The sequence below is a fragment of the Populus trichocarpa genome, chromosome 6 (genome assembly GCF_000002775.5).
Source record: "Populus trichocarpa isolate Nisqually-1 chromosome 6, P.trichocarpa_v4.1, whole genome shotgun sequence".
In the NCBI taxonomy this organism is placed as follows: domain Eukaryota; kingdom Viridiplantae; phylum Streptophyta; class Magnoliopsida; order Malpighiales; family Salicaceae; genus Populus; species Populus trichocarpa.
Window position 1 is genome coordinate 25252942 of NC_037290.2, and position 25207 is coordinate 25278148.

A 25207-nucleotide genomic window follows, 5' to 3' on the forward strand; every position below is an offset into this window, starting at 1 on the left:
ATTTTTCTTCTTTTTTTGTTTATTTTCTTCTATGTTTTAAATATCTATTTATTTATAAATAGAGTGTTAATATATATTTGGATTAATAATATGAAATCTCTACTTAAATGGTTAGTTAATTACACCCGCAGTCAATTTAGCATCTTACAATTCAACCCATAAAACCTTAAACCCCTCTTCCCCACCAAATCCAAAAATTCAATCATCTTGAATTTTGCAAAATTTTTCAAAGAAATGCTTTCTCCAACCCCACTCTCTCTTTTATGTGCTTTGATCCTGTGCTTACCCTTGGCCATTGTCTTCACTCTTCACCATCACCACGCCCACATCCACCACCACCATTAGTGATTGCAAAGAAGACAAAGGTACAATCTTTTTAACAAAAAACCTCCCTAAACTCAAAATCAAAACCCCCATTTCACCACAACCACCACCTCATCCTCCATCCCTACCACCACCACCTCAAGATGACGACTCACTTCTACATCTTGCTTCCCAAGTCAATCCAAGACCTAAATCACCAAAGAAACTAGCTTTCTTGTTTTTGACGACTACACCTCTTCCCTTTGCACCTCCATGGGAACTCTACTTTAACCAAAGTAGAAGTACTCTCTTTAACATCTATATCCATGCAGACCCAACTTACAAGTAAGACCCGCCGTTTACAGCGGTTTTCACAGACAAAGTTATCCACTCAAAACTAGCTAAAAGATCAACCCCCACTCTCATATCGGCGGTGCGTCGGTTACTATCCCACGCGCTTCTTCATGACCCTTCCACTTCCATGTTTGCCCTTTTATCCCCTTCTTGTATTCCTCTACATTCGTTCAACTTCACATACAAATCTTGACCAACTCGGGGAAGAATTTTATTGAGATACTTGACAATGAGGGTGGTGCTTATGATAGATGGGCGGCGCGTGGAGTCGATGCTCCCGGAGGTGGGGTTTAAAGATTTTCGTATCGGGTCCCAGTTTAGGGTATTAACACGTAAGCATGCGAGGATGGTAGTAAGGGACATGAGGATTTGGCCCAAATTTAACCAAACTTGCTTGAGGGAGGACACATGTTATCCTGAAGAGAATTACTTCCCTACCCTTATCCATATGCAGGACCCGCGCGGGTCAGTTTCTGCCACACTTACAAGCGTTGACTGAAGTGTTAGTGCTGGTGGTCACCCACGTAAGTATAAGGCGTCTGAGGTGGGCCCAGATTTGATAATGAGCTTGAGAAACAGAAGGCCGAGGTATGGTTACGAGGGAATAAACGGCTCTGATTTGTCAGTGATGAAACGAAATGACCCGTTCTTGTTTGCGAGGAAATTTTCTCCTGATTCGATCCAGCCATTAATCAGTATAGCGAAGGATATCATCTTGAATGATTAGGACAATGGCGTTGTTGTAAAATTAATGGTTTTTACGGGCAATTGTATAAAAAAGAAGCTGGGAAAAACCCAGTGCTTTTTACAAATTACAAACTTAATATTAAGAGTGCAAAACTTTTTTTCCCCTTTAAAAAACTAATGTTACTTAAATCCGATTAAATTAAAACTCGAGTGAGATTCAAGTTGATTCTTTAATTTCTAAAACAATATTTTTTATGATCTAATAATTTATGTTATTTCCATATTAGTCCAGAACGGGCTTGTAGATTGTTGCATTGAGAAATAAAATATATTAGCATAAAAAGTAAAGTCATGGAATCTTGCATTTTTGAGCTGCGATTAATACAAAAATGCTATTCTGGCAGTATTTTTAATTAATAGTGCTAATTTAAAAACAAAACCCAATAAAATACTGCGTGTTTATCAATTAACTAGACTTGAGCTGTCATGGTTGTAAACGTGGCCTCGCTCCCTGACACACTGTGGAGGACAGGCAAGCATTGAGTTCTTGTTCCTTAAAGAGAACACGTGAGAGTGTGTGTTTTCAAAGAGTTAAAGACCTCTGTGTTGTCATCAAGCTATGTACTGTCCATTATGGGCAGTGCCTTCATGTCGTCACTGCTGGCTGCTATGCAGGTTCCCATCCCATGGTGATGGTTTTATGTGTTTTTCACTTTCCTGGTGGGGCCAACTAGCACCATGAATTGATGGCTGATTGGACTAATTATCTGTTGTTGTTGACCCATCGAAGGAGATGATGGAGGGAGAGGGGGGTTGCTCGCTCAAGTTTCCAGATGAGAGAATTTATGATAGCGTTACAAATCCAGGTAAAGTTTCACTTCTAGCTCTGTTTTTTCTCCTTTTTTTTAAGGAAAAAAAAAAGAGAATTCTTAAATAATATCATTTCAAGGTTTTTTTTAACCATAGTTATATATATATATGAAGAACAATTTGGAATGGAATTGGACAGCAGGTCCATTTTAGAATCACTTTCGACTACTTGTTCGTTAGAGTTTCAATCCTTCATCAAGAGATTTGGTTGATCCAGAACGAATCTACTTTTCTTGGCCCACTTCAATCTGGACAAGAAAATAACTAGAGGTGCACTCACTGCCTACTTGAGCTAATACTCCAACAATTCTAATGGATAAACTCAATGCATTGACTCAAAGCTGAGAGAGATTGCCATCCCCACCCCTGGGGGGCATGATCAGGTTCAAGCCACTACTGTCTCCCCTCCATTAGCACACACTATATACCTTGAAAAACATGAAAGAAAGAAGGATTCAGGATTCATGAATTGGAAAATATTAGTTTAACTGATAAAAAAAAGTAAACTGTCATCTCAAAGATGAAGAATGAACTTATTAGTCATCTTGATATTGAAAGGTTTGAGTTAGTCATCGAAACATGGGAAAAAGAATAAAGTAATTAGGATAAATTCTCTTATTGTCATCAATCAACAACAAAACAAAAGACTACGACACAAGATATGTTGGATTACAATACACACTAATTTGAAATCTTGAACAGAGAATTTTGCATCATATCTTCTATGGTTATAATGAGATCACGCTCAGAACATCATCGTGCAGAACAAGACTAAAGCAGTAAAGTAATGGTAATAAAATGGGTTCAGAATGAAAGGAAAAAGGGTGCAGATAGCTTGATTAGCTCATGCATCCACAACTGCTTTAAACCTTTCAAGTGTCACTCTGGTATAGGGCTCATTCAATGGAGACGGCCTTGAGTTGATGCAAAGTAAGCTGCTCATTTATCAGCCTAAATTTCTCTTTGAGCCTCTTGATCTGCAAAAAAAGAGTCATTTAGTTAACAAGCAAACTAGAGAATGCCAGGATTAACAGATTTCCAACAGAAAGGATCAAAAAAAGAAATGGAAATAAAGAAAATAAAAACCCTTTTAAGGTCCATCTCTGTTTCTAGCTTCCGTTGGCTGAAAGAGTGTCGCAAGTTGGTGATGTCAAAAACGTTATCTAAATCATCTACAAATGCTGATTCTAGGTCCTGCAGAAGAAGTGCTGGCAACTTGTCTACAACCGGCATCAAAAGAAAACAGTTGAACTGCAGAGGACACATGCAAACTGTGAAAAGCTCACACAAAAAAAGCTAAGAAATACTCTCTTATGGAGAGGATGCCAAACCTTCAACTCAGCAGAGGCTAAGAAATACTCTCTTATGCCATGGAATATCTGTTGAACTAGACCATAAACAATTCTTTCAGATGAAGGGGCAAGTCTCCGATTCCAAAGGGTTTTGTCTAGAAGATCTGCAAGGCGTGTTTCTGTTGTCTGAACTGCAGAGCATGAGTCAGTGCCTGAAGCCAAATGACTGAGTTTGACATCAGCCTTTGGTCTATTGTCATGCTTCTCATTGGCAACTGAAACCATGGATGACTCCAGACTAGCAGATATAGGATTAACTCCCATAGCAGACTGCTCTGTTCCACCAAAGGAGTCTAAGAATTGGCGTAACCCAGCCCGGTTCTATATATGGAACATAAAAAATAAGAACTTAAACCACAAATAATCTGAATAGCACATCCACAAGTTCATGTATCTTAAGAGTGGATGGAAAGTTTTATGCCAACGTAATCATTATAGATGCCAAAGTAGTTACTTTGCAGGCTTCTGAAGGAGCAGTTACAGCCATTATTAACAATAGCACTATTATGCAAAGCATGATGCTTATCAAATTAAAGAGTCATGACAAAAGTGATAATTAGGAATCTATTGATTTCATAAGCATCCCTTGTTAATCAACTATGACTAACCTTATTGTGGAGGGACCATGTTACATAACGTGTGGTGCTTTCTAAGTCCTCCATGCATCTGCAGCAAATATTAAACAAAAACGGCAAGTATGAGTGCAAGTTACGATTTGTTTAGGAAGAATTTTGCACGAGACTGATAAACTCTGTTGAACACCAGCTATTAAGTGTCACTTTTTGCCTAGGTAAATCATGGATTTATCCAAGTGTTGTTTTGAAAAAATCTTGTTTGTATACTATTCTCTCTTATTTGATGCAGTTTGCATGCTTATCCATATCTATGTGATGGTGCTCCTTAGGCAGTCGTACATTGGGAAATTTGAATTTTGATGCACTCACTTGCCTTCAGCCCTCCATGGTAGAAAAATATCTCAGAGAACTAAATCCAAAGTTGGCAGTTTTTTTTCTCCTTAAAAAATCATAAAAATAAAATAACTGGTGTAAGGAACAAGAAGAATACTTTTCACGGCATGCCCTTTCTGTAGATTCAGCGAAGTTGCTGAAGGCGGAATCAACACGCTTGAGGAATACATCATGACCACTTAGATACTCACCATCTTTCTGTTACAAACAATTTCAGGTATGAGATAAATGAATGAATAACACAACTATTCAAAGGTCCTACAGATATAAAGGAAAAGGACCAAAATAGAACCTGCACCTGAAGAAGATAGACCGAGATTGGAAGTAATCTCTTTAAGACATACAAGAGCCTACAACCTAACTGTACCAAAGGAGGATAGTTATTAGTTTTGAAGTACAAATTCAACTATACCAGGAGAAGAAGTGTCCAAATTTTGCAACATATAGCATGAAGCAAACCAAAAACAGGACTACTACATTCATAGTCCAAAATTTATGTTCACAAAAATCATAATGGCAGAATGACCAATATATTGATTGAAAGTCATGCGAGTAAATCAAATTAAAATTAATTACATGAGTGAGATTCTAAAACACTATTGCATAATCCCGTCCTGTTTATCAGTAAAAGATGAAGAGCGTAAGCATCATACCGCTCACTTCTCTAAAGCTTCTGAAAAGATGGCATGATAGGAAAAAAGTCAATGACAATAAGACAAGCAACCAGAATTTTCTGAAAAGCTCAACATTCTCCCAATGATTAAGAAAACGGGACAGTTTTATCATTAAGAACATGATAGAACACAAATCATTCTTTTGCAAGAAATTGTTTGGGATTTCATAATTGGACAGATTTATCATTAAGAACATGATATAACATGAATCGTTCTTTTGTAAGAAATTGATTGGTATTTCATAATTCATTAACACTCTAGTAACTTCGAAGTATATTTTCTTGTACTCCCCTTATAGAATTCTGCTTGAGTGGGACCATAACTCTACAATCCCTAACATATCACAACCTGTTTTCCAAAATTATGTTTCTAAAATTATGAGATAATCACTGACATTATCATGAGATACATTTAGCATAAATATCTTAAATTGAAATATGTTCAATCAATTATTTGTTCCTTAAGCAACAGGGGAGGCATGCCAGGAACATGAAGGGTAGAACACAAGAGGAGGCTCTAGGAATGCCAGAATTTCAGTTAAAACTTTTGTTGACAACTTGAAAGCATCAAGCGGATAAAGTTTCCCTGTCAAGAGACATGCTTCTTTAGAAGCAGGCTTTTGCTTGGACATGGCCTGTAATGCAACCCTGGTGTTTTTGCTCAAAATTTGCATTGCAAGGTTTAAAGAAGATGCAGAACAAGTTGACAGGGAAGTTGCATTCAGCTGGTTATCTAATCTCTAGGCTGCACCTCAAAACAGATAGGATGCACTTAAAAGCAGCAAAAGAAAAGGATTTGGTATAATCCCAAAATTGGTCGTATAAATCATTTGTAACAATAAATTACATGTACTCCCACCTAGAGGGGTAAACAAGAGCAAACATCAGCTCACCTGATGAAGAAAAGGTTCAAATGTATCACGAGCCTTGGCTACAGCTATTACACAAGCCGTCCTGATCCACAAAATTGTAGAGAAAAGGGAGATCAGATAACTGAAAGAAAAAAATGTTTCCCATCTCAGAAAGCATTGGTAGCTGTTCAATCAAATCTCAAGGATACCTAGAGTAGTTAGTTCCGTCATGGATATCTTCAACTCCACATGCATTCACAATTTCTTCACGTGTAATTTGAGGGCATTTGTTTCCCCCAACAACAAAACGGAATTCAGCCATTGCACGATGATATTGTGCACCCCCATAAAGACGCATCCCTGCATTCTACATGTAAATTGCAAAAATGTCATCCTTCCATGGAGATTATTGAACTGTCCAGTATTTTATATTAGTTGGTTGTGGTAATTGGCTAACACCTTTTTTCTTTGTGCTAATACTAGTCACAAGAAAAATCTCCTCATATCAAGTAGACTTGACTAGTCAATATAGGCCAAACAAATATGGAATGCAACTTACAGAGAGAAACAGACAAGAAAACCTTAAGACACTCAATGACTTGAAAGAGGAGGAAAAGAAAAACATCCCAGCATTGAGCTTGGAAGTCTAGGAGCTACGCGTAACGCGACATTTGCAGAAGGCAATGAGAATCTTTGAAATGAATTCACAAAAGGAGGGAAGAAGGAAAATTGCAGGAGTAAAGAATACAGAAGAAATAAAAAGAAGAAATTAAAGAAAGACTCAAAATCATATAACAGGCAATCTGATCTCATTGTAGATCCACTAAAGACACTCATGGGGAAGTTCCATAAGCAAAACACAATAAAGATGTCCAAAAAAAAAAAAATGGTCCACGAGAATTGCTATAAAAGAGAGTAGTTCTTGAAGATTCAGAAATTGCATTGCACTAAATTATCCAAATCACCAAGACCACACATATGTCCATAAGATAATATGGTTTCTCTCATTCCCAAAGCCTACAAAAAGTGCTAGTAGAGGACCATGTCATCTACCTTATGCAGAACCACCTACTTTACCCATAAAATCAAAGAGTTTGTTCCCCAAATTAAGCACCCACCAGCAAAAATGAAAACCCTAACTTACCAAGACAATTGGCAAGAGAGAAAAACAATTATATTTAAAGTAAAGGCAAGGAGAGAAAGGAATGATTTGGAAGAAACAGCACTCAATCCCATCAACCCAAGTTTTGCCAAACCTTTGTTTTGAACAGCCATCAATGAAATCAGTGACATGTAGCCCATGATTTCCGTTGTTTCACAGCGCACCACCTCACTCTCGGTATATTTAGTGGTTGAGAATCAAATGCCCACGCCCTTCCAACCAAGCACCCTCTTAAGAGTTCTCTAGCCTTACAGTCCACAAAAACCTCAATCATCTCATTGTCACACACCATTATGGTAGCATTTCCTATTTTCCTCTCAGTAAAGCAATGAGAATGCTTTATAATGACATTGGAAAATCATACACACCTACTACAAAGGCATAAAGAAATTGTTGACAAAAATATAACATATACAGCTTACAGGTATTAGCTTGAGTGGGAATTGAAGACCATCGGTGCCAACAAATGCCCCTCCATTACTTCTCTCATCTTGCAGTGTTTCGCCTGCAATAAACACTACAACACTGAGTTTACTGGCATATTAAAATAGTAAGACAATCATAAAAATTGGGCCAAATTATATATATATAAAAAAAAACCCTGAAGTTTAGCAATTCTTAAAGCTCCTCTGAACTGAAAAACCACAAAAATTTAAGCCTTGTACTAAGACCCTATTGCAGTTTGGTCCGACCATTAGTAAAATGTAAGTTTCTGTTGATTTTGACATCCTCCGATTATGGGTTATGTGGGGCCCTTTTTAAAAGTTGAAGGAGGTCAAAATTGACAAAATACCACATTTTTCTAACAATTGGATCACATTGCAATGACATTTTGCTTTGAGGCTTCAATTCTGGGGATTTTTTTTTAGTTCAAGGGGACTTCAAAATAAAGTCCAGTCTTTTTACAATTTGGCCTAAAACTTAAACTAGATGGGAGTTCAAAGATAGCAAGTTCGTTTCTTTTAGTGGTGACAATGTAACAAAGCAATTCTTGACCTCTACCAAAAACTAGTTGAAATGCTACATGGATCCTTTCCCTTTTAAGTCCACTCAGATCCTTTCCCTTTTAAGTCCACTCATATAAAGCTTCATTTGATTCAAGGTGAGAAAATGGGGGCTGAAAAATCACAGGAGTAAATGTCATGGCACAAACATAATAGTGTATAACTTTTTTATGAGGGATGATATTTGGTGGATGTGGAAAGTTAAGAATGTAAATGAAGGATAATGATGGGACTCACAGATTAAAACAAACAATATTGGTGGAATTCACGACATTGATAAATGAAAATGGGAGGGCCACAGTACCCTTGGGATGACGGTTTGGGACAAAATGTTGCCCATTTTTATTATTATCTATTGAATGTTTGGCTTGCAAAACTAAAGAATACGGTGAAAACGTTTACTAGTGATTTTTTCACTGCCTTAGAGCCCTCTATCAAGCATATCCTTAAAATTTGAGTAGCATTAAGCTACAAACGACTTTTCTCAATTTTTGGAGAGCCTTGGATCTACTAATAAGACAGATCTAATACTGGAACCATGTGACATAATATTCAACTAATTCATGCTAGAGGAGAAGATAATAAAATAATATTTAAACAATGGTAAAGTTGTCTGTGGTGTGCAATATCAATCAAATGATTTACCAAACTTATCTGGAGGAGCAACAACTGTCCCTTTCAACAACAATGACAGCTGAACATGTAAAGATTTAGTTAGAACGCATAAATGAGTCAAAAGCATAGGAAAAAACTATTGAGAATCATCAGTAACTGTGGGTGGTGGTGGAGTATCGGTGTCAGTGTGATTATATATACATTGCTCTACGTCAAGGAACCACTTAATAGGCTAGAAGAGATGTTAAAATATTGACAAAAGGTGAAAGTTGATAGAAACCTTGGTTATGAACAGATCGTGAAATTTTCTCCCTTTCTCCTTCAATTTTACTTCATCCAAAGTGCTGCATACTTAACAAAGAATATGGTAAAGTAACTAGTGGCAAGGAAAGCAGTTAAAAGATACCCATCACAATGAAAACAGGAGGTAAACATGAAAGTACTCAAGCCCCTAACCAAGTTTATCAGAAACTAAAAAATGAAAAGGCTATAGGTTAGACCCCTATTGCCTCAAAACAACCTTTGTTATAACTTCAACAACAAACCTGAGTTCTTTGTTTATTTCATTCAGCTTTCTTGTTGCAGTGCGATACTCCTTTTCAAGAAGCGGAATGATCAATGGAACACTATCCATATACCTGACAGGAACATAAATTCTCAAATTTTAGTCATGGTAGATAGCTGGTTAGCGTGGACACTTATCGTGATCAGAACTTATGCAAAAAGATAATATATATTTATATATAAGCTATACCTCTTCTGTAGCAATTCTTCCAAAAAGGACCTTAATTTGCTAACACCTATTCTATTTCTTTCTTGCATTGATAATGGACGGCACAGCTTTTCCTCCAAAGATGCAATGTCTTCCACCTCTCTCAAGGATATGGCCTGCATGTAGTTTGATTAACAAATTTTGCAACAGAATAATGCTGGATAAAACAACCCTCTAACTGTATAACATAAAATAGGAGTTACAATATTACAGTTGTGTGCATCTAATATTTGCACTAAATAAAGCCTCCTTGTTTAGCTACACTACAGGAACAACAACATACATGAACTTCTTGTTAAATGACTCTAGTTTTATCAAAATTAATTCCAAAGATGCAATGTATTGTTAACTTTATTGGCTCTAACAATTGTAATTTAAGAGCACCAGGTTCACGAGATTTTGACAACCATCAGCATCAAGCAAATAAGATATGCAATTTCTAACATGAAACATGAACATTTCATGGTGTGTATGGTCCGAGCAACATTTGATGCACAAGAACTTAACTCAGCCTTTTCAGATAACTACAGGATGCAGGAAAAGTCTGGCGAAAGTTTATTGTTGCTTAGAAATTGAAAACATAGGGCTGAGAGTTATGCAAATAAAAGAAGTTAGGTAGATTAGCCTCACACTAATAGTTCAACGAATCACTCGCATAAAAACCAAACCATCACACATAGGGGAATCACTACTTAATGGAAACATCACATTTTCACAACATATAAAGCTAAGGATGCATTTTATTTATAATAAACTTCATCATACTGAAATTGATAAGCTACAAGCATATGTGTAGGCTTGAGTTATTCCTAATCCAAATTAGACTAAGATTACTAAATAGCATAATGCTCCAGTTTTAACTAGCAAATGGAAACATAAATAAGAAATCTAAATCTTCTTAATAAAAACACGCTTGATATTTCCTGAATGCATCTTTAGTAGGAAATCTACTGAAATTACAGATTTGCCCTAAATATTCACCAAAGTCACAGTTAAATCCCTAGGCTGCATCACTATTCATCTATGATATAGCTGCAACTTTACAACTTAAGTTTAGAGGAACGCAGAATTATGAATTTGAATGATAGATTAAATATTGATCATATAACAAGGAGCACGTTGCAGTTGTAAAAGTTCCCGATCTACTTCATTGAGCCAATATTAATTTGATGGTTGGAGATTCAAACCTGCTTAAATTCATCATTGGAGCTATAAACTGAATCATGGCCAGAACCAACTCTTCCAGAAGGAACTGATGTGAAGAAGGGAGAGTCACCTAATATGAAACCATCAAGTGTATGCGCTGGTGGTGAAAGGAACACTTCAACATCAGATGCGCGAGCAAACTGAGGTATTCTAGTGTCAAGCTTTGTTGAGACAACAATAGTCCTTGAGAGCTCAGGATCAATCTGTAAGCAATCAAAAAAGAATTGATGGTTTACAAATAGCAGTAAAGATTTACAAGCAATCATTCATTCCTGAGACAGACTTTGAATCACTATGAATCAAAAAAACTCAAAACTCCAATCCGGTTGTTAAGGATAAAAACAGCCAAAATATTCTTCCCGAGTATAGAGATTTATCAAAAACAAAACTTGGGAGAAGCAAACACATGTTGGCTTTGATGCTATTCAAAGATTATCCTAATATTCACCCCAGTTGCTATCTCAAGTAAGATCACTCCCACTGTCCTATGAAAAGAAGCCCGTATAGTTCCTTAATGAGAAGTTTCCAAAAAGGTTCTCAAATTATCCACCCTACAATGCGAATCCAACAAAAAGCTTAACACACTCAAGTGATCAAAAGAAACATACTTGCATTACAACTCTCCGAGTAGTTGCATTACTCCAGTCACTACAATCTTCAAGACACAATATAATGAATTCTTTATGCTGCATTTTCGCTCTCACAAGCGACTCCACCGCATGAGCTTGACTCTGAATAAACAAATATAAAACATTAAAAATTCAGAATCAAAAATCAAAATTCACAATCACAAAGCTAAATCATTAAATTCCTTTTTCGGACCTGTAATGCTTGATTTTTCCGGCCCGGTGCAGGAGCAATAAGTCCAGGAGTATCTATAATAGTAAGATTAGGGCAATGCTTGTATTCCACCCTTATAATTATCTCCTTAGCTGAAAATTGAAACGACTCCTTCTCTAACCTCATGTTTTCATACTCGATGTATGCCTGGAGAATATGATTCCATCCTCCATCAAAACGAAAATTCGAAAAAAAAAACTTTTGCAGCGAACAATCAAATCAAAGTTAAAGCAAACCTGAATTTCATGGAGGGATTTCTCCTGAGCAAAAGAGGGGTCATCATCAGAGACAAGATGGCAAGTAGGGACCTCACATTCAGGATCATATTTCATATGGAGAGTAATGGGGCGACGAGTCTTGGTGCCACCGCCGACATGGTTGAATTGAAAGCCCATTAGACCTTCCACCAGTGCACTCTTTCCATCGGTTTGGTGGCCCACCACTAACACAGCCGGTGCGTCGAATGGAGTCTTCAGTTCCTGTGCTAACCCATGTAGCTCATTATAAGCTTCATACAGCCTCCATTGCTCCTCCATTTCTAGTTTTCTCCGAACTGAAACTAAAGATTTTACCTGGCTCACCGACTCTTGCTGTTCCTTATCCACTTGAAGTCGGGGTTGTGGGTTTTTGTTAACAGTGTCTTCACTGTTCTGTAGCATTGAGTTAAGTATAAGTTAGTCCCTGTATTGTTTCAAAGAGAATAAATCAGTCCATTTTGTATGACGAATAATTAAATTGTCCATGTAGGTTTAAATTATTCTTTTGCAGAAATTTGATGTGTTTTTGCGGTGCCAAGTGTTTGTTTTTGCATAAATTTGAATTTTGTTTTTGTTCAAATTAATTTTTTTTTATGTATTTTGATTGTTTTAATATATTAATATTAAAAAAAATATTAATTTCATATATTTTTAAATAATTTTTTTTTTAAATAACTGCTATTAAAATAATCAATACTAAATGTATTCTTAAAAAAAAAATGATGATATCATCGTGCATTTATCTTTGATTTTTCGAAAAACAATTGTCGAGTAGATTTTTCATAGTGAAGATGTCGGCCCATAAACAGGCCCATTAATAATTTCTTCAACAATTTGGACCCGGACTGAGCAGTTTAGTCTTCGCTTTGGACTACTTGTCTTTGCTTTAACGTTGGTAGATTGACTCGACAAAGTCTAAACAAGTTGCCTTGTAATTTCTTACTTCCTTTATTTTATTTTATTTTAAGAACGGAATTAATTGGATGTACAGATAATTCTTCTTAGAATTGAGTTCTTGTGTTTTTTTATAATAATTGAGTACATGGTTATAAAAATCGACTTACTTTTCAAGTAGCTTCATCATTATTAATTTAGGATTTAAACTTGAATTTCATATTAAATTATTTTAGAAATTGATCTGGTCAATTAAAATTCAAACGAAACCTGGTTTGACTTATTAGAATATTTTTTTCTAAAACAATGATATTTCAACTTTTTTAAAAATTAAAATAATATTATTTTTTATCCTTTTAAAATCTTTTTAGATTGAGTTGTCTAACCCTTAGCCTAAGTCTTAGACTGGATTATGTCTTATATACATGGTTAAGTATTCTTAAATTCAGTTTTGACACGTTAAAACTAAAGTCTTTTTTCAATTGGACGACCTTAGACAGACCATTGACATGTAGATCTAACATTATATTCGTCAAGAGATTTCGGGAGAAAAAGAAAAGACAATTTATGTACTTTTTTAGATATCATTTAGTTGATGTCCCGGGAAGAGACATGAACAATAAAAACAAAAAAGATAAATTAAAAATAAAAAGAAATTGAGATAAAATCGTGTTGATAGATAAGATAAAGTGAATATTTTTATATCCAGTTTGGTTATAATTAACAAGACAAAATAGAAAATGAAAAAACATATTCTACTTTTATTTTCAAACTTATATATTTAAAAATAATAATTTGATATATTTTTTTTACTTTATTTTTTATTGAGTGTTGAAATTAATAATATTATAATAACTCTAGTTATAAGATCAGGACTGACTTTACAGGTTGACTTGGAGCTTAAATTGATCCAAGTTTAAAAAAAAATAAAGAAATGATTGATTTGACTTGACCCAGTTAGCAACCTAGGTCACACCAGGATAAAACTCGGGTTAAAAACTTGTTGATTTTTTTGAAGAATAAATTAATTTTTTTTGTAAGGTCAGCCGAGTTGACCCTCCCGACCCATGACCTGAACATTGCTTCGGGTCAACTCCCGAATCGGGTTTTAAAACTATAATAATAATCATTGTTATTCATATGTTGACTTATGTCAACCCGTGTTGACCCTCCCGACTTGTGACTTAGGTCTTACCCCGGTTGACTTTCAAGTCGGATTTTAAAATTATGTTAATAACAACTTTTATTTTTACATTAACATAGGTCAAAGCAAGTTGACCATCTTGATTCGTAACCTAGGCTTTGGCCTAGGTTAACTCACGAATCAATTTTTAAAAATATGATAATAACTACTTTTATTTTATGTTGATCAGGGTTGACCCTTCTAAAATGTGACAGGGGCTTTACCACCTGTCAACTCTCAAATCGGGTTTTAAAACTATAATAATAACCATTTTTGTTTTTATGTTGACCCGGGTCGATGGTCAACCCCACTCATGTTCGGGTTTTGCTCTAGATTGCCCTCTGAATTGAGTTTTAAAATTATGACAATAACCACTTTTATTCTTACATTAATTTGAATCGACTCGTGACTCGGGCTTCGACTAGTGACCCGAGCTTTGCCTCATATTGATCTTCGAGTTAGGTTTTAAAATTACAGGTCAACCCAACCACCCGAGCTTTGCTCTAGATCGACTCCCGAGTTAGATTTTAAAATTATAATCATAACTATTTTTATCTTTACTTGTCTTAATTAGATAATTTTAAAATTGATAGTTTTTTATAAATATATTTTATTAATAAAAAAATAATGAATATTATCCCTGAATACCTGTCCCCTTATAACTATTACTAGTCAGTCAATCACTGCAATTATATACAAAATCTGACCAAATTACTAATCACAAATAAGCTCACCTGCTCTGGCGCTGCATTTAAGAACTCCTAAAATCAAGCCAGATTTTCTGGTGGCGGCGACGTCTCTGCAGACTAAAGTCCCTTTCCCTTTCAGCCTAAGCCATCATGAAATCCAAGCCGTCGTTCACTCTTCATTTCCCGGTCTTTCCTTTTGGGATCTATATGCAATTTTAAAATCTGTCCATCAGGGCCCGAGCAGCAAGAAAAAGGAGGAGCTAATCAGACAAAGCTATGCAATTATAAAATCTGTCCGTGAGGGGACATAGCTCTATAAGGTACCGAAAAAAATCACACGGCAGGTGAACGAAGCTTATGGAAGTCACTTACGGATCCGAATTCCATTCTTTTTTAGTGAACGAAGGGCAAGCACTGGGCAGACCTCCTGGTGAGAACTGAATGATGCAAACCAAGATCTTGTACCGCGAGAAAACACCAAAACAGACCTTTAAGCCAATTGCTCCAGTCCACAGTAAGGCAGCCACAATGTTTTCTTAAGCCCTTTTAGCATTTACTGAGATAGATCTGGAATTGTGAATGTATTATTTGCTTTATTTGTGAGGCGTTTGCATAAAAAAAAAACAAAAACATGAAAAGCTGTAACCTGTAGATGTATGGCAAAGATGCTACCACGTGTCCAACCAAAAAAATGAAAAAACATTGAAACAAAACTGGCCAGGAGATACTATGTACAGTGAAACAAAACAATGAAACAAAGTGGCTAAAACCTACCGACAAATAAATTTTAAACGTAAACAGTGCAATCCACAGTGATTTTAGAAACAATGTACAGTGATTTACTGATCTCTTTTAGTTTTTTTTTTTAATTTTAAAAATATAAAAATTCATTTTAAAATCGTCTCACAAAATATATTTATATCTTTATTTTTTAAAAAGCTATCTTAATTTTCTTACAACAAACATAGAGGAACGGTGGGATTGATGACCTTCCTCGATTCCAAAGGACCCACAACACAGCTGGTAGTTTTTTCTTGCTCACGCACAGCCAGCCCACCAGCAGTTGGCATTTCAATTATCCTTTCGATAAAATGTGCATCTTCATTTAAATTCAACATTTTGCCCCGTAATCTCCACCACTGTTTGCCTAATTACCAGCTAATTTGTCCTTGATCCTACCGGCCCACCGCGCACTATTGCTGATCTTATGCTAGTGATATTGTATTCACCTACCCAAGCCACCCAGGAGGACCAGGACTGGTGGTCAGAGTCAACTACACCGTGGCTCAGGAACCAGCAGACCAGTCAAAAAAGAAGAAGAGTAAACATGGCATGAAATGTAATGATAGTCTAGAAGGTCGGTCCACCCAATAAAAGCTGTGAAGTTTCTGTGCTAAGAACTCCTTGTGTGGAATCAGTGGACACGTTTTCAAAGAAGACAATAAAGTTCTTTTCACTCGGATACATGCCTAGCAAATATAAATGGGCCACCACCAATAATTGTTTTGCCAATAATCTTTATTTCTTTTATTAACTTAAATGTTTAGATTAGTTTTCATATAATTCAATTAATTTTATAATTTTAAAATTAACAATTATATAAACTTTCAGCGAACTTGAAATTTATAAGTCTCAAACTGATAATCTCTAGAAAACAAATCTATAACCTTACCAGTTGAGCTATATTTCTCAGAATTACCATTAATCTTTATTATAAGATGTTGTAGAAATGATATAATTAAAAAATTTTCATTTTTTTGTTGTTGCTTATATTATAATGATGATAAATCTATAATTTTTAGTTTTTTTTTCTTTTTATACTTGATATTTATACTAAATATTTTTATTATTTTACACTTGATCTATTTATTATTATTTTTTTATCTTTATTTTTTTAAATATTTTTTAGTTTTTTTCTTTACATTTTTTTTTAAAATATTATTTTTTATTCTTTATCCTGAATGTTTATCACTATACATTCAAACTATTTATATCATTATTTTTTATTCTTATCTTCTTTTTTTGTAATTTGTTTAGTAATTGCAATATTATTTTATTTTTCTACTATTTTATTATATGTAAAACATTGAATTTTGATTTGCAATTATATATTTTACTTGCTGGTAAAAAACATGTTAATAAACTTAATCTCAACCAAGTTATGGATTCATGATCTACCCCATCACGTCCTTTGGATCTCATGTTAACAATAAAAGTAAACACCATGGTCTTAATGGCGGTGGTCCACGCGGCCACCTTCATATTGGTGAACCACCACAGGATATAAGGGTGCTTAATTATGACAAGGAATAAGAAATTACAGGCAGGGTTTAAACATCCATGGAATCTAGTGCCAATCTTTTAATACCAGCAAGTTAAGCCATTTCAGGATTATGCTAGCTCGGAGCTAAAAGATTCTGAATTGCCGAAACCCTTCCAGGTTGCAGCAGAATTTTTAACTTTGGATTGACAAGGCCATCTTTGTCTCAGATAACTAGAGTCATATGATTCCAGTTTGGATCAACATAGCAACCTTAACAGGAAAAGCAAAACAAAACACCAAATACATATGATATCATTACAGACATACAGTCGTTTTCGTTACTACCTTGTTCACTTTGAACCTTTCAATCTGTCTGCATAGAATTATACTCCATTGTTATCGACGTCGGCATCAGCCATTGACACTCTTAATATCAGCTCCAAACACACTCTTAATATCAGCTCCAATTATCTCATATCATTTATAAGTGACTTCAAATTCTTTCAAATCAGGCACTTTCTTGACCCCATTGGTTTCACCTTCTAATAAATTGAAAGGTCAATTCACAGGTCCATATCTACATCCGCCTAAATTTTCCAAACATATCCCCTGCCAAAAAATATCTAAAGAGAATGTGTCCAGGTCTGGTTTCATATTGATCACGTCACATTGCCAAAGACACAAGATCCTCTCAAAATTTAAAGAAGTTGCCTCCTGACACCCACTATTTACATGGCTAAACATCCCAGGGCAAATTAGAATTAAGCACATTCGGCCTAAAATGCATGACTTGATTGTCGTATTAAACTGGTCATTATCCACCTATTTGATAATAACAAAGCACCTCCTAGTAGAAATAGTTCTCCAAGTCAATAACAAAGCTATATTTCCACGACAAAAGTTCCATTATGCTATGTAACGATAACCCAACTGTTACAGTGTTGAGCTACTGAAGATCCTATTGCCGGCCTCCATGCTTAAAACACAGTGATGGGTGGAGTATCCTGGTAGTATCAGCTTATGCCAGATGAAGATCAATCATCTGGTGGGGGAAACCTCTCCTCACAAAATTTGGAGGAGCAACTCTTCTTCCAGAATAAGTTAGAAGGGAAGAAAGGGACATGAAGCACAGCAAGAAACTTAGAAACTACGTTTTCAAGTCCTTGAACACAACGCATATAAACATTACTAGAGGTATTAGAGAACCGTCCATCCAGATACCTAACTTGTAAGGATGCAGATACATGGATCATCACAATTGGAAATAAAAAGGAACGGTTGTTTTTCAACCAATCACAAGAAGTTGCAGTTTAAATTGTGTTAAATGTAGTTTCTCTGAGGTCTCAAACAAAAGATAAAAAATATAAAAAAAATAAAGAATAAAGAATAAAAATGTCTGAAAATTCTAATATTACAAAGCACAAAGAGACATCACAATTCCAATTACAGGTCTCCCAAACATCACAATTTCCCAGCATCGTTTATCTCTCGAACTCAGCCCCCCCCCCCCCCCCCCCTCATTTTGTATGCAAATTGCAGGAATAACATGACATCATATCTTTTTAAGAGAAACAAAACACTACAAAAATAAACATAAGCATTAACATGAACATGAACAAAATTATTAGATAAATGGCATTCAAATCAGTAGGGAGCATGGTAATACCCGGCCGGTGGTAGCCCCATTCCATTGACAGGTGGCATCCCATAAGGCATCATTGGCGTAGGACCTCCATTGTAGTGACCAGTACCACTGATCTTGACCAAACTAGCTTGGCCTTGCATCCCCTCCCTGGCATATTGTTGCCATGTCACCTGCTCCTGAACAAGCAAGTTTTGTTTCTTCTCCATATCAGCCATTTGGACATATGAAGGAGGTGGAACGCTCAAAGATGCGGCAAAAGGGTCCTGATTAACTGCCTGGACTGTTCCATCTGGAGCAGGAAGAGCTAAAACAGGCGTTGTACTCTTTCCAGACCCTGGCAACGCCACACTACTAGCACTACCTCCACTTAATTGAGCAGTGCCAACATGTTGCCTCACCATTCCCTGATCATACATTCCATTTAACAACAATGGATCAAACCCACCACCCAAAGTTGCTTTCTGCTTCGATAAATTACTAGCTGTCTCAACCAATGCCAATTCCCAATCTGCCTTGCCAGGTTCAGCGGCTGGAGTCTGCCAAGCTGAGGTCAATTGAGGTTCTCCATTAGATGGGAATGCTTCCCACGATCCATTCCCATTATTGGCAGGCGGACCAGCAAACAAAGCCAAAGCGAACCTATTCCCTTGATCGTCAGCCGTGACAGCGTCGTCCCTCAAATTCACCAAATCCTCGGCAAACTGTGGCTGCTGAGGCTTGGGCTCTGGCTCGGGAGGTGGAGGAGTGTAATTCTCCGGTGGAGGCAGGGCCTTAATTTCATTCATATCAGGCACAGGCTCCTCCTCTTGAGGCACAGGAGGTGCCTCCTCTCTCCTCTCAGGACTTTTAGGTCTCTTAGACCTATCCCTCAAAAACTCCTCCAAAGTCTCCAACAATTTACCCGTAATCCTCTGCACTTCGGGGTACTCAGACGATCTAGCAACACCAGTATCCTTACACCAATTATATAGCGCAATCAGCTCATCAATCTGCTTCGCCGCACTAGCATAAGCATCAAATGCCTTCACACAGTCAGGATACTCCATATCGAAAAATTTATCAAGCAAAACAGCCAAAACCTCACATATATCAGCATACAACTTAAAACTCTCTTTCACAACAGGATACAAGGCGATCAATATCATCCTATTATTCTTCGCCAACCCTGTCGGCCTACACGACAAGAACCTATCCAACAACCTCTGCAAATGTCCCATCTTCCCAAAAATCCTCTCTGGCTTCATTTCCCTCAGCGGCGTCACTGTCTTCTTCTCTTCCCTCCCTTCTCTTCCCCCCATCTCACTCATATCCCCATAAGACCTCGTCCTCCTCGGCATCCCATACCCACTCTCCCCTCTATTATGCTCCCCATTATACTGATCACTATACTCATAACCTCTCTGCTGCTGCGGCGACCTAAAATCACCCCTTCCTCCATCATACCTCTCAATTTCACCACCGTTAGCACTTCCCCCACCGACACGGCCACCACCATCACCTCCTTTTCTTTCAAACAGGATCAGTTCAAGTCTTTGATCCAAATACATGGCGAAAGTCCTAATAAAAGCGGAATGATCCCAGGAACTTGAATGTGCTTCATCTCTAAAATCACTCATATTCAACAACCTAGTTCCTTTCCTCGTAGCATACAAAATCTCCTCTTGAAACACCGGATCTCCTTCATTCAACAACCTATGGATAACCATCAATGCTTTCAACGCCACGATCCAATCCCGCGTTTTCCCCAATCTTCTCGAAACCAAAGATACACACGCATTCACATAACCCCGAGAAGACGATGTCAAACTCAATATCTCCTGAATATACTTCTGATTTGGCGGTTCATCGTCGTGGCTCGTTGCTTTCACAATTGCTACTTCAAGCTCCGGCGCCATATTACTCGCTACTTTGGCTATACTTATGCTTGTTTGATCTTTAACGGTCCCGATCGCTTTTCGAATCGTGCTCGGCGCCATATCGACCGTTGATGCTGAGCTGGAAGAGGCAAGCGGACAATAAGTAAGGAATTCAGTTCGAGGTTTTAGTAGTTTAAAAAGTAAGTTTACCGATGTGTCGGATTTCGAGGTTGTTGGATCTGGGACGAGAAGGGTGGAAACTGCTGAAAACGGCGTCGGATCTACTGTGTTTTATTACAATCTCGGTGTCAAGAGCAGCGGAGACAGAGAGAGAGATGGAAGAGGAGAGATAAAAGGAAAGTGTTTAGTGCGCGAGAATGTAGTTAGCTGTAATAAAAATCAAGAAAAGGTTGATTTAAAGAGGGAGTTGGGATCCGGAGAGGACGTGGAGGAAGGAGAGGCGTTGATCTGAGAAGTCGAGGAGAGACAGCAATAATAGCGGAAGTGCCCGAGGAGCTTCGAAAGGAATAAGAAACCCGATCTGGTACATAACCCGATCATAGCCTATATCACGACTTATATAAATTAATTTAGATTAATTAAAAAACTATTATTTTATTTTTTTAATAGTTAAAATAAATTTTTTAAAATTGTTTTTTTTTTTAACTCAATCAGAGATTAAGTCAAGTAAAAGAGAGGGAACTCCATTTGTTTTTTTTTTATTATTATTGTTTACAAGAAAAACTATTTGTCTGGAATCTGATATTCACACACATATATTTATATTTATGAAGGAAGGTTATGTATAAATAAAACTATGATATAAACCTTATTGAAATTGTTAGCATTTAATGTATAAGATTCTGATAAAAATTGTTAGCATTTAATTTTATTTACATTTAATTGAAAAGGAATTTAATTTTATTATGTGAAAATTGACTGAATATATTCTAATTGTTAACAAAATCTAGGAATGGAAAAGAATTTATATTGACGGTGTTAGTAATTTAGTCAATCCACTTTCAAAGGATTGTGATTTATTTCTTCTATGCCAAAAAAAGAGAGTCCACCGTTGTGTGACTAGCTCGAATAATGCGATTCGAGCACGTAAAATGCATATTTTTTAGAAGAAAATAATTTGATGTTTAGGCCACACCCTTTAAGATTTATTTTATATGAATGGAGAGGACGATCATATAAATTAATTATTTGATGGAATTCTAAATATAAATTACGCAAAATCATTATTTATTATTTTTCACGAGGATTTGATGAAAAAGAGTTTTTGCTTCTTGATTATAGAAAAGCTACTATTTAGTCCTTGAAGGGTTGTCTTGTGAAAAATAAAGGAGTAAAAGAGGATAATTTTAAAGTTCAGGGACTAAATAAATTAAGTTCACGCGAATTACATAAGGAGGACATAAACATGATTTGTTATTACGCGTACGATATCCGGTGATGTTGATTTTCTCTTTTTGTGGAATTTAGCGTTTCGGAATTATTGACGTGGCGGCTGATCCGGTTGTCTGGTCCCACAAGAAGAGGAGTGGACCAATGGGCAGGTGACTGATGGCCAAGTTTGGAGACTAATTAAAGTATTAATTAATCATTAAATATACGAAGTCAGATGTGAAGAACAGGTCTCAGGTAATTAATTGCAGTCGGTGGATAGTTATATTTGTTCAGGAATAGAGATGCAGGCACCTTGGGAGTAAGCTTCGAACTCTTTTTTTTTTTATTAATTTTTATAAGTTTTAATGAGCATATGTTAAACATAAATTTTAAAAAATAAAATATATATATTATTTTAATTATTTTCTGAACAAAAATACTTTAAAAAATAATCGTTATCACACTTTCAAACACTATCATACTTATTAAAATTCAGTCTAACTCATAACTTATTCTAATAATTAGGTTACAGTTAAACTCATCCAAATCAATTTAAAAAATATTATTTTATATAATAAAAAGTAATATTATTTTAAAAAAATGAAAATAAAATCAATTTTCATTTAGAGTTTTAACAAGTAGAAAGTTAATTATGTTTGACAATGTCAATTTTAACTTGACTTGATATAAAACCTAATTTGAAAATCGAGTTTTAAATTAATAACTTGTTATGTTAATCTATCCAGTCAGATTGAGTTTTATAATGACAGGATCAGGCATGGAGAATAAATAGGCTGGCAACTTGCCGCTAGAGGGTTGCCCGTATCCTACAAGAGGATAATTCCACATGTAGCATGAACTGTATATTATACTTTTCCTACGCCTACTTGAATAAAAATATTTTTGTTTTTTTATTTGACAAATAAAAATATTTTTATATCAATTTGTATATTAGTCAATAAGATTGTTTTTTTATTACCACTTATTTCTCGAATTGGAGTTCAAAATTAAATCAATCAATATAAAGATTAACTTTTCCTACGCCTAACTCTAATTAGTTTTTTTTTAATAATAACATTAGCCACTTAATAATTAGGGTCTTCTAGATCAAAGTATCAAACCATCATATTAATCTATCAATAATTGATATTTTTTATAAAAAAAAGTTAATTTTGAAATATATAATTTTAATACAGGTAATGTTATTTAATTCAAGTTTGACTTCCTTTTTCACAATTGATTGCTAGATGATCCTTATTAGTGGGTTGATCCCATCAATAATTATTACTGGGAAATTAATTTGGAATTTATATTTTGGGATGAAATAAACCTCACTGATTACTCCCTTTGTTAAATTTTGACCTCCTTGATCCATGTAGTAGATTGCTAAAATGGGAAGCATAATTAATTTCACAAAATGGCTTTTTAATTTTGGATGGGATGATAAAATGCATGAAAACAAATTGGATTGGAAAAGGGGATATAAAGATGAAAAGCCAACAGTCACCACTCTTTTTAATTCAGGGGTAAGTAAAAATACTAAAAAACTAATTAAACCGAGAAAACAAAAAAAAACTAACTAAAAAAACCAAACCGTGAAAAACAAAATCGCTTAAACTGATTAATTTTTTTTTTTAAATGATTGGTTCGGTTCGATTTTATAACCCCGAAACCGAAGAAACCGAACTGGAAAAAACCAGAAAAAAAATCGAGCCAAATCGGAAAAAACAAGCCAAACCGGGAAAAACTGAGCCAAACCAAAAACATCGAGCAAAACCGGGTTGAACCGGTTTTTGTCCTAAAAAACCAAACCGAACCGAAACCGGTCGGTTTGAATCGGTTTCAGTTTTTTTAAAAAATAAATTTAGTTTGGTTATTTTTTTTTATAAAACCAAACCGAACAAAAATAATCACCCTCCTTTTATTTTTAATTCCTTTGCAGTTGTGAAATGAATGAGGAAAAGAGAGTGAAATGGTCATGATGCATGAGTGACGAAATAAGAAAATTTTCACTTGATTCATTTATTATTTTACATTTAAACATTTTGATTTAGACAGATTGGGATTATGTGAAATTAAAACAAAGAAATGTATAGTTTGAAGATTTTTATGTCTAAATTTTTAATTTTACGAATATATTGTGTTAAACAATCTCAATTGATAGCATGGCTATTAATCAAGGTTATATTTGTTTGCCTGAAAACAATTTTCATAGCAGAAAGCCTTTTTTTATACAATTGAATAATTTTCCATATTTTAACTAAATTATAAAAAATAAGTTGGAAATTGCATTTGATATTTTAAAAAATAAAATAAAATTATAAAGATACATAACTTGACGTGATGCACTTAGGGTTCTTCGAGCTTTTTAGATCCCTGATCCAGCCTTTTCTTCTGGGACAGGGAAGACACAAATTATCTCCAGTAAAACATTGTTTTTTATTTAGCTGGCTAGAAAATAATTATTTTAACCATTTTTTTTGTTTTTATTTTTGAATTTATATTTTTTTAAAATAGAAATTAAAAATAAAAAACAACTTTAAAAAAAGATAAAAGAAATCCCAAACAAACAACCATATCCTCAATAAAACTCGAGCAAGAATGTTAAGTTAATATTATAAATTCTTAAAGATACACTCCATTTATTTACTTACTGTATTTAAAATAACTTAATAAATACTTTTAAATATTAAATTCAAAGTTTGAATTAGAAAGTTTTAACCACTTTATCAATAAGATCTTAATTTTCAAAGTGTTTTTTTTAATATATATTAAAATAATATTTTTTTAAATTTATTTTTCATATCAATATATCAAAACAATAAAAAATATCAAAAGATTAATTTTTAAAAAATTATAATTTCTTAAAAACATGACCACTAAAACGAAAACATCCCATTACGATTCCTCGGGTCTGGAGGCATTAACTCCTCGTGCTCCGTGGTCACAGAAGAACAAACACTTGCTCTCATCTTCTTCTTTCAAAATTAAAGAAAGGATTAGTTTGTAAAATACAATATTTAGAATTTCAAACCACTACCACCAGTGGATCGCGTGGCCTAATGGATAAGGCGCTCGCCTCCGGAGCGGGAGATTGTGGGTTCGAGTCCCACCGTGATCGCTTTTTATCACAGCTCTTTTCTTTTTAGAGATTGATTGCTCTCTCCGTAAATGCCTACCAGCTAAAAACCACACAACAACAATGGCAAGTAACATCTAGCAAAACGCTGTCTACAGACAACAAAAAAATTTGAATACTTTCGATGTGTTTCAACGCGGATATCCCAACATATCTTATCCAACAACAGCATGGGAAGAATGAAAGATGCCATAACATTAAGGAAAACCCTTTTCCACTAGGAAGAAAATGT

General features: G+C 35.3%; 3 protein-coding genes and 1 non-coding gene across 6 annotated transcripts; 2 read left to right on the forward strand and 2 right to left on the reverse strand.

Moving 5' to 3' along the window:
- Positions 1-277: 277 nt before the first annotated feature.
- Positions 278-2078, forward strand: LOC112328001 (glycosyltransferase BC10; the record flags this gene model as incomplete). The annotated part of the gene is given in 4 exon segments (XM_052453768.1): positions 278-842; positions 845-923; positions 925-1399; positions 1986-2078. Coding segments are annotated over 4 exon segments (1212 nt in total), but the record flags the coding sequence as incomplete, so codon positions are not given.
- Positions 2079-2333: 255 nt separating this feature from the next.
- LOC7468641 (dynamin-like protein ARC5) lies at positions 2334-12302 on the reverse strand. 3 transcript variants are annotated; one of them, XM_002309596.4, is made up of 18 exons: positions 11894-12302; positions 11640-11804; positions 11426-11548; positions 10799-11020; positions 9594-9727; positions 9385-9477; positions 9120-9183; positions 8870-8918; positions 7643-7725; positions 6268-6425; positions 6101-6161; positions 4833-4895; positions 4632-4732; positions 4175-4232; positions 3546-3887; positions 3301-3465; positions 3084-3191; positions 2334-2634 (listed from the first exon to the last, which is right to left on the reverse strand). In XM_002309596.4, the coding sequence occupies exons 1-17, from the start codon at positions 12191-12193 to the stop codon at positions 3111-3113; spliced, it is 2262 nt and encodes a 753-aa protein (XP_002309632.3). In that variant the 5' UTR covers positions 12194-12302; the 3' UTR covers positions 2334-2634; positions 3084-3110. The 3 variants fall into 3 exon arrangements, with proteins under 3 accessions (XP_002309632.3, XP_024459643.1, XP_024459642.1); XM_024603875.2 differs by having other exon boundaries at positions 2334-2642; XM_024603874.2 differs by lacking the exon at positions 2334-2634 and having other exon boundaries at positions 2807-3191; positions 11894-12301.
- A 6021-nt stretch (positions 12303-18323) lies between these two features.
- Positions 18324-20977, reverse strand: LOC7468642 (putative clathrin assembly protein At2g25430). Its single transcript, XM_002309597.4, has 2 exons — positions 20655-20977; positions 18324-20583 (listed from the first exon to the last, which is right to left on the reverse strand). Exon 2 carries the CDS (start codon positions 20562-20564, stop codon positions 18588-18590), a length of 1977 nt encoding a protein of 658 aa, XP_002309633.2. The 5' UTR covers positions 20565-20583; positions 20655-20977; the 3' UTR covers positions 18324-18587.
- A 3907-nt stretch (positions 20978-24884) lies between these two features.
- TRNAR-CCG (transfer RNA arginine (anticodon CCG)) lies at positions 24885-24957 on the forward strand. The gene has a single exon. It is a non-coding gene; the product is annotated as a tRNA-Arg (tRNA).
- Positions 24958-25207: the final 250 nt, after the last annotated feature.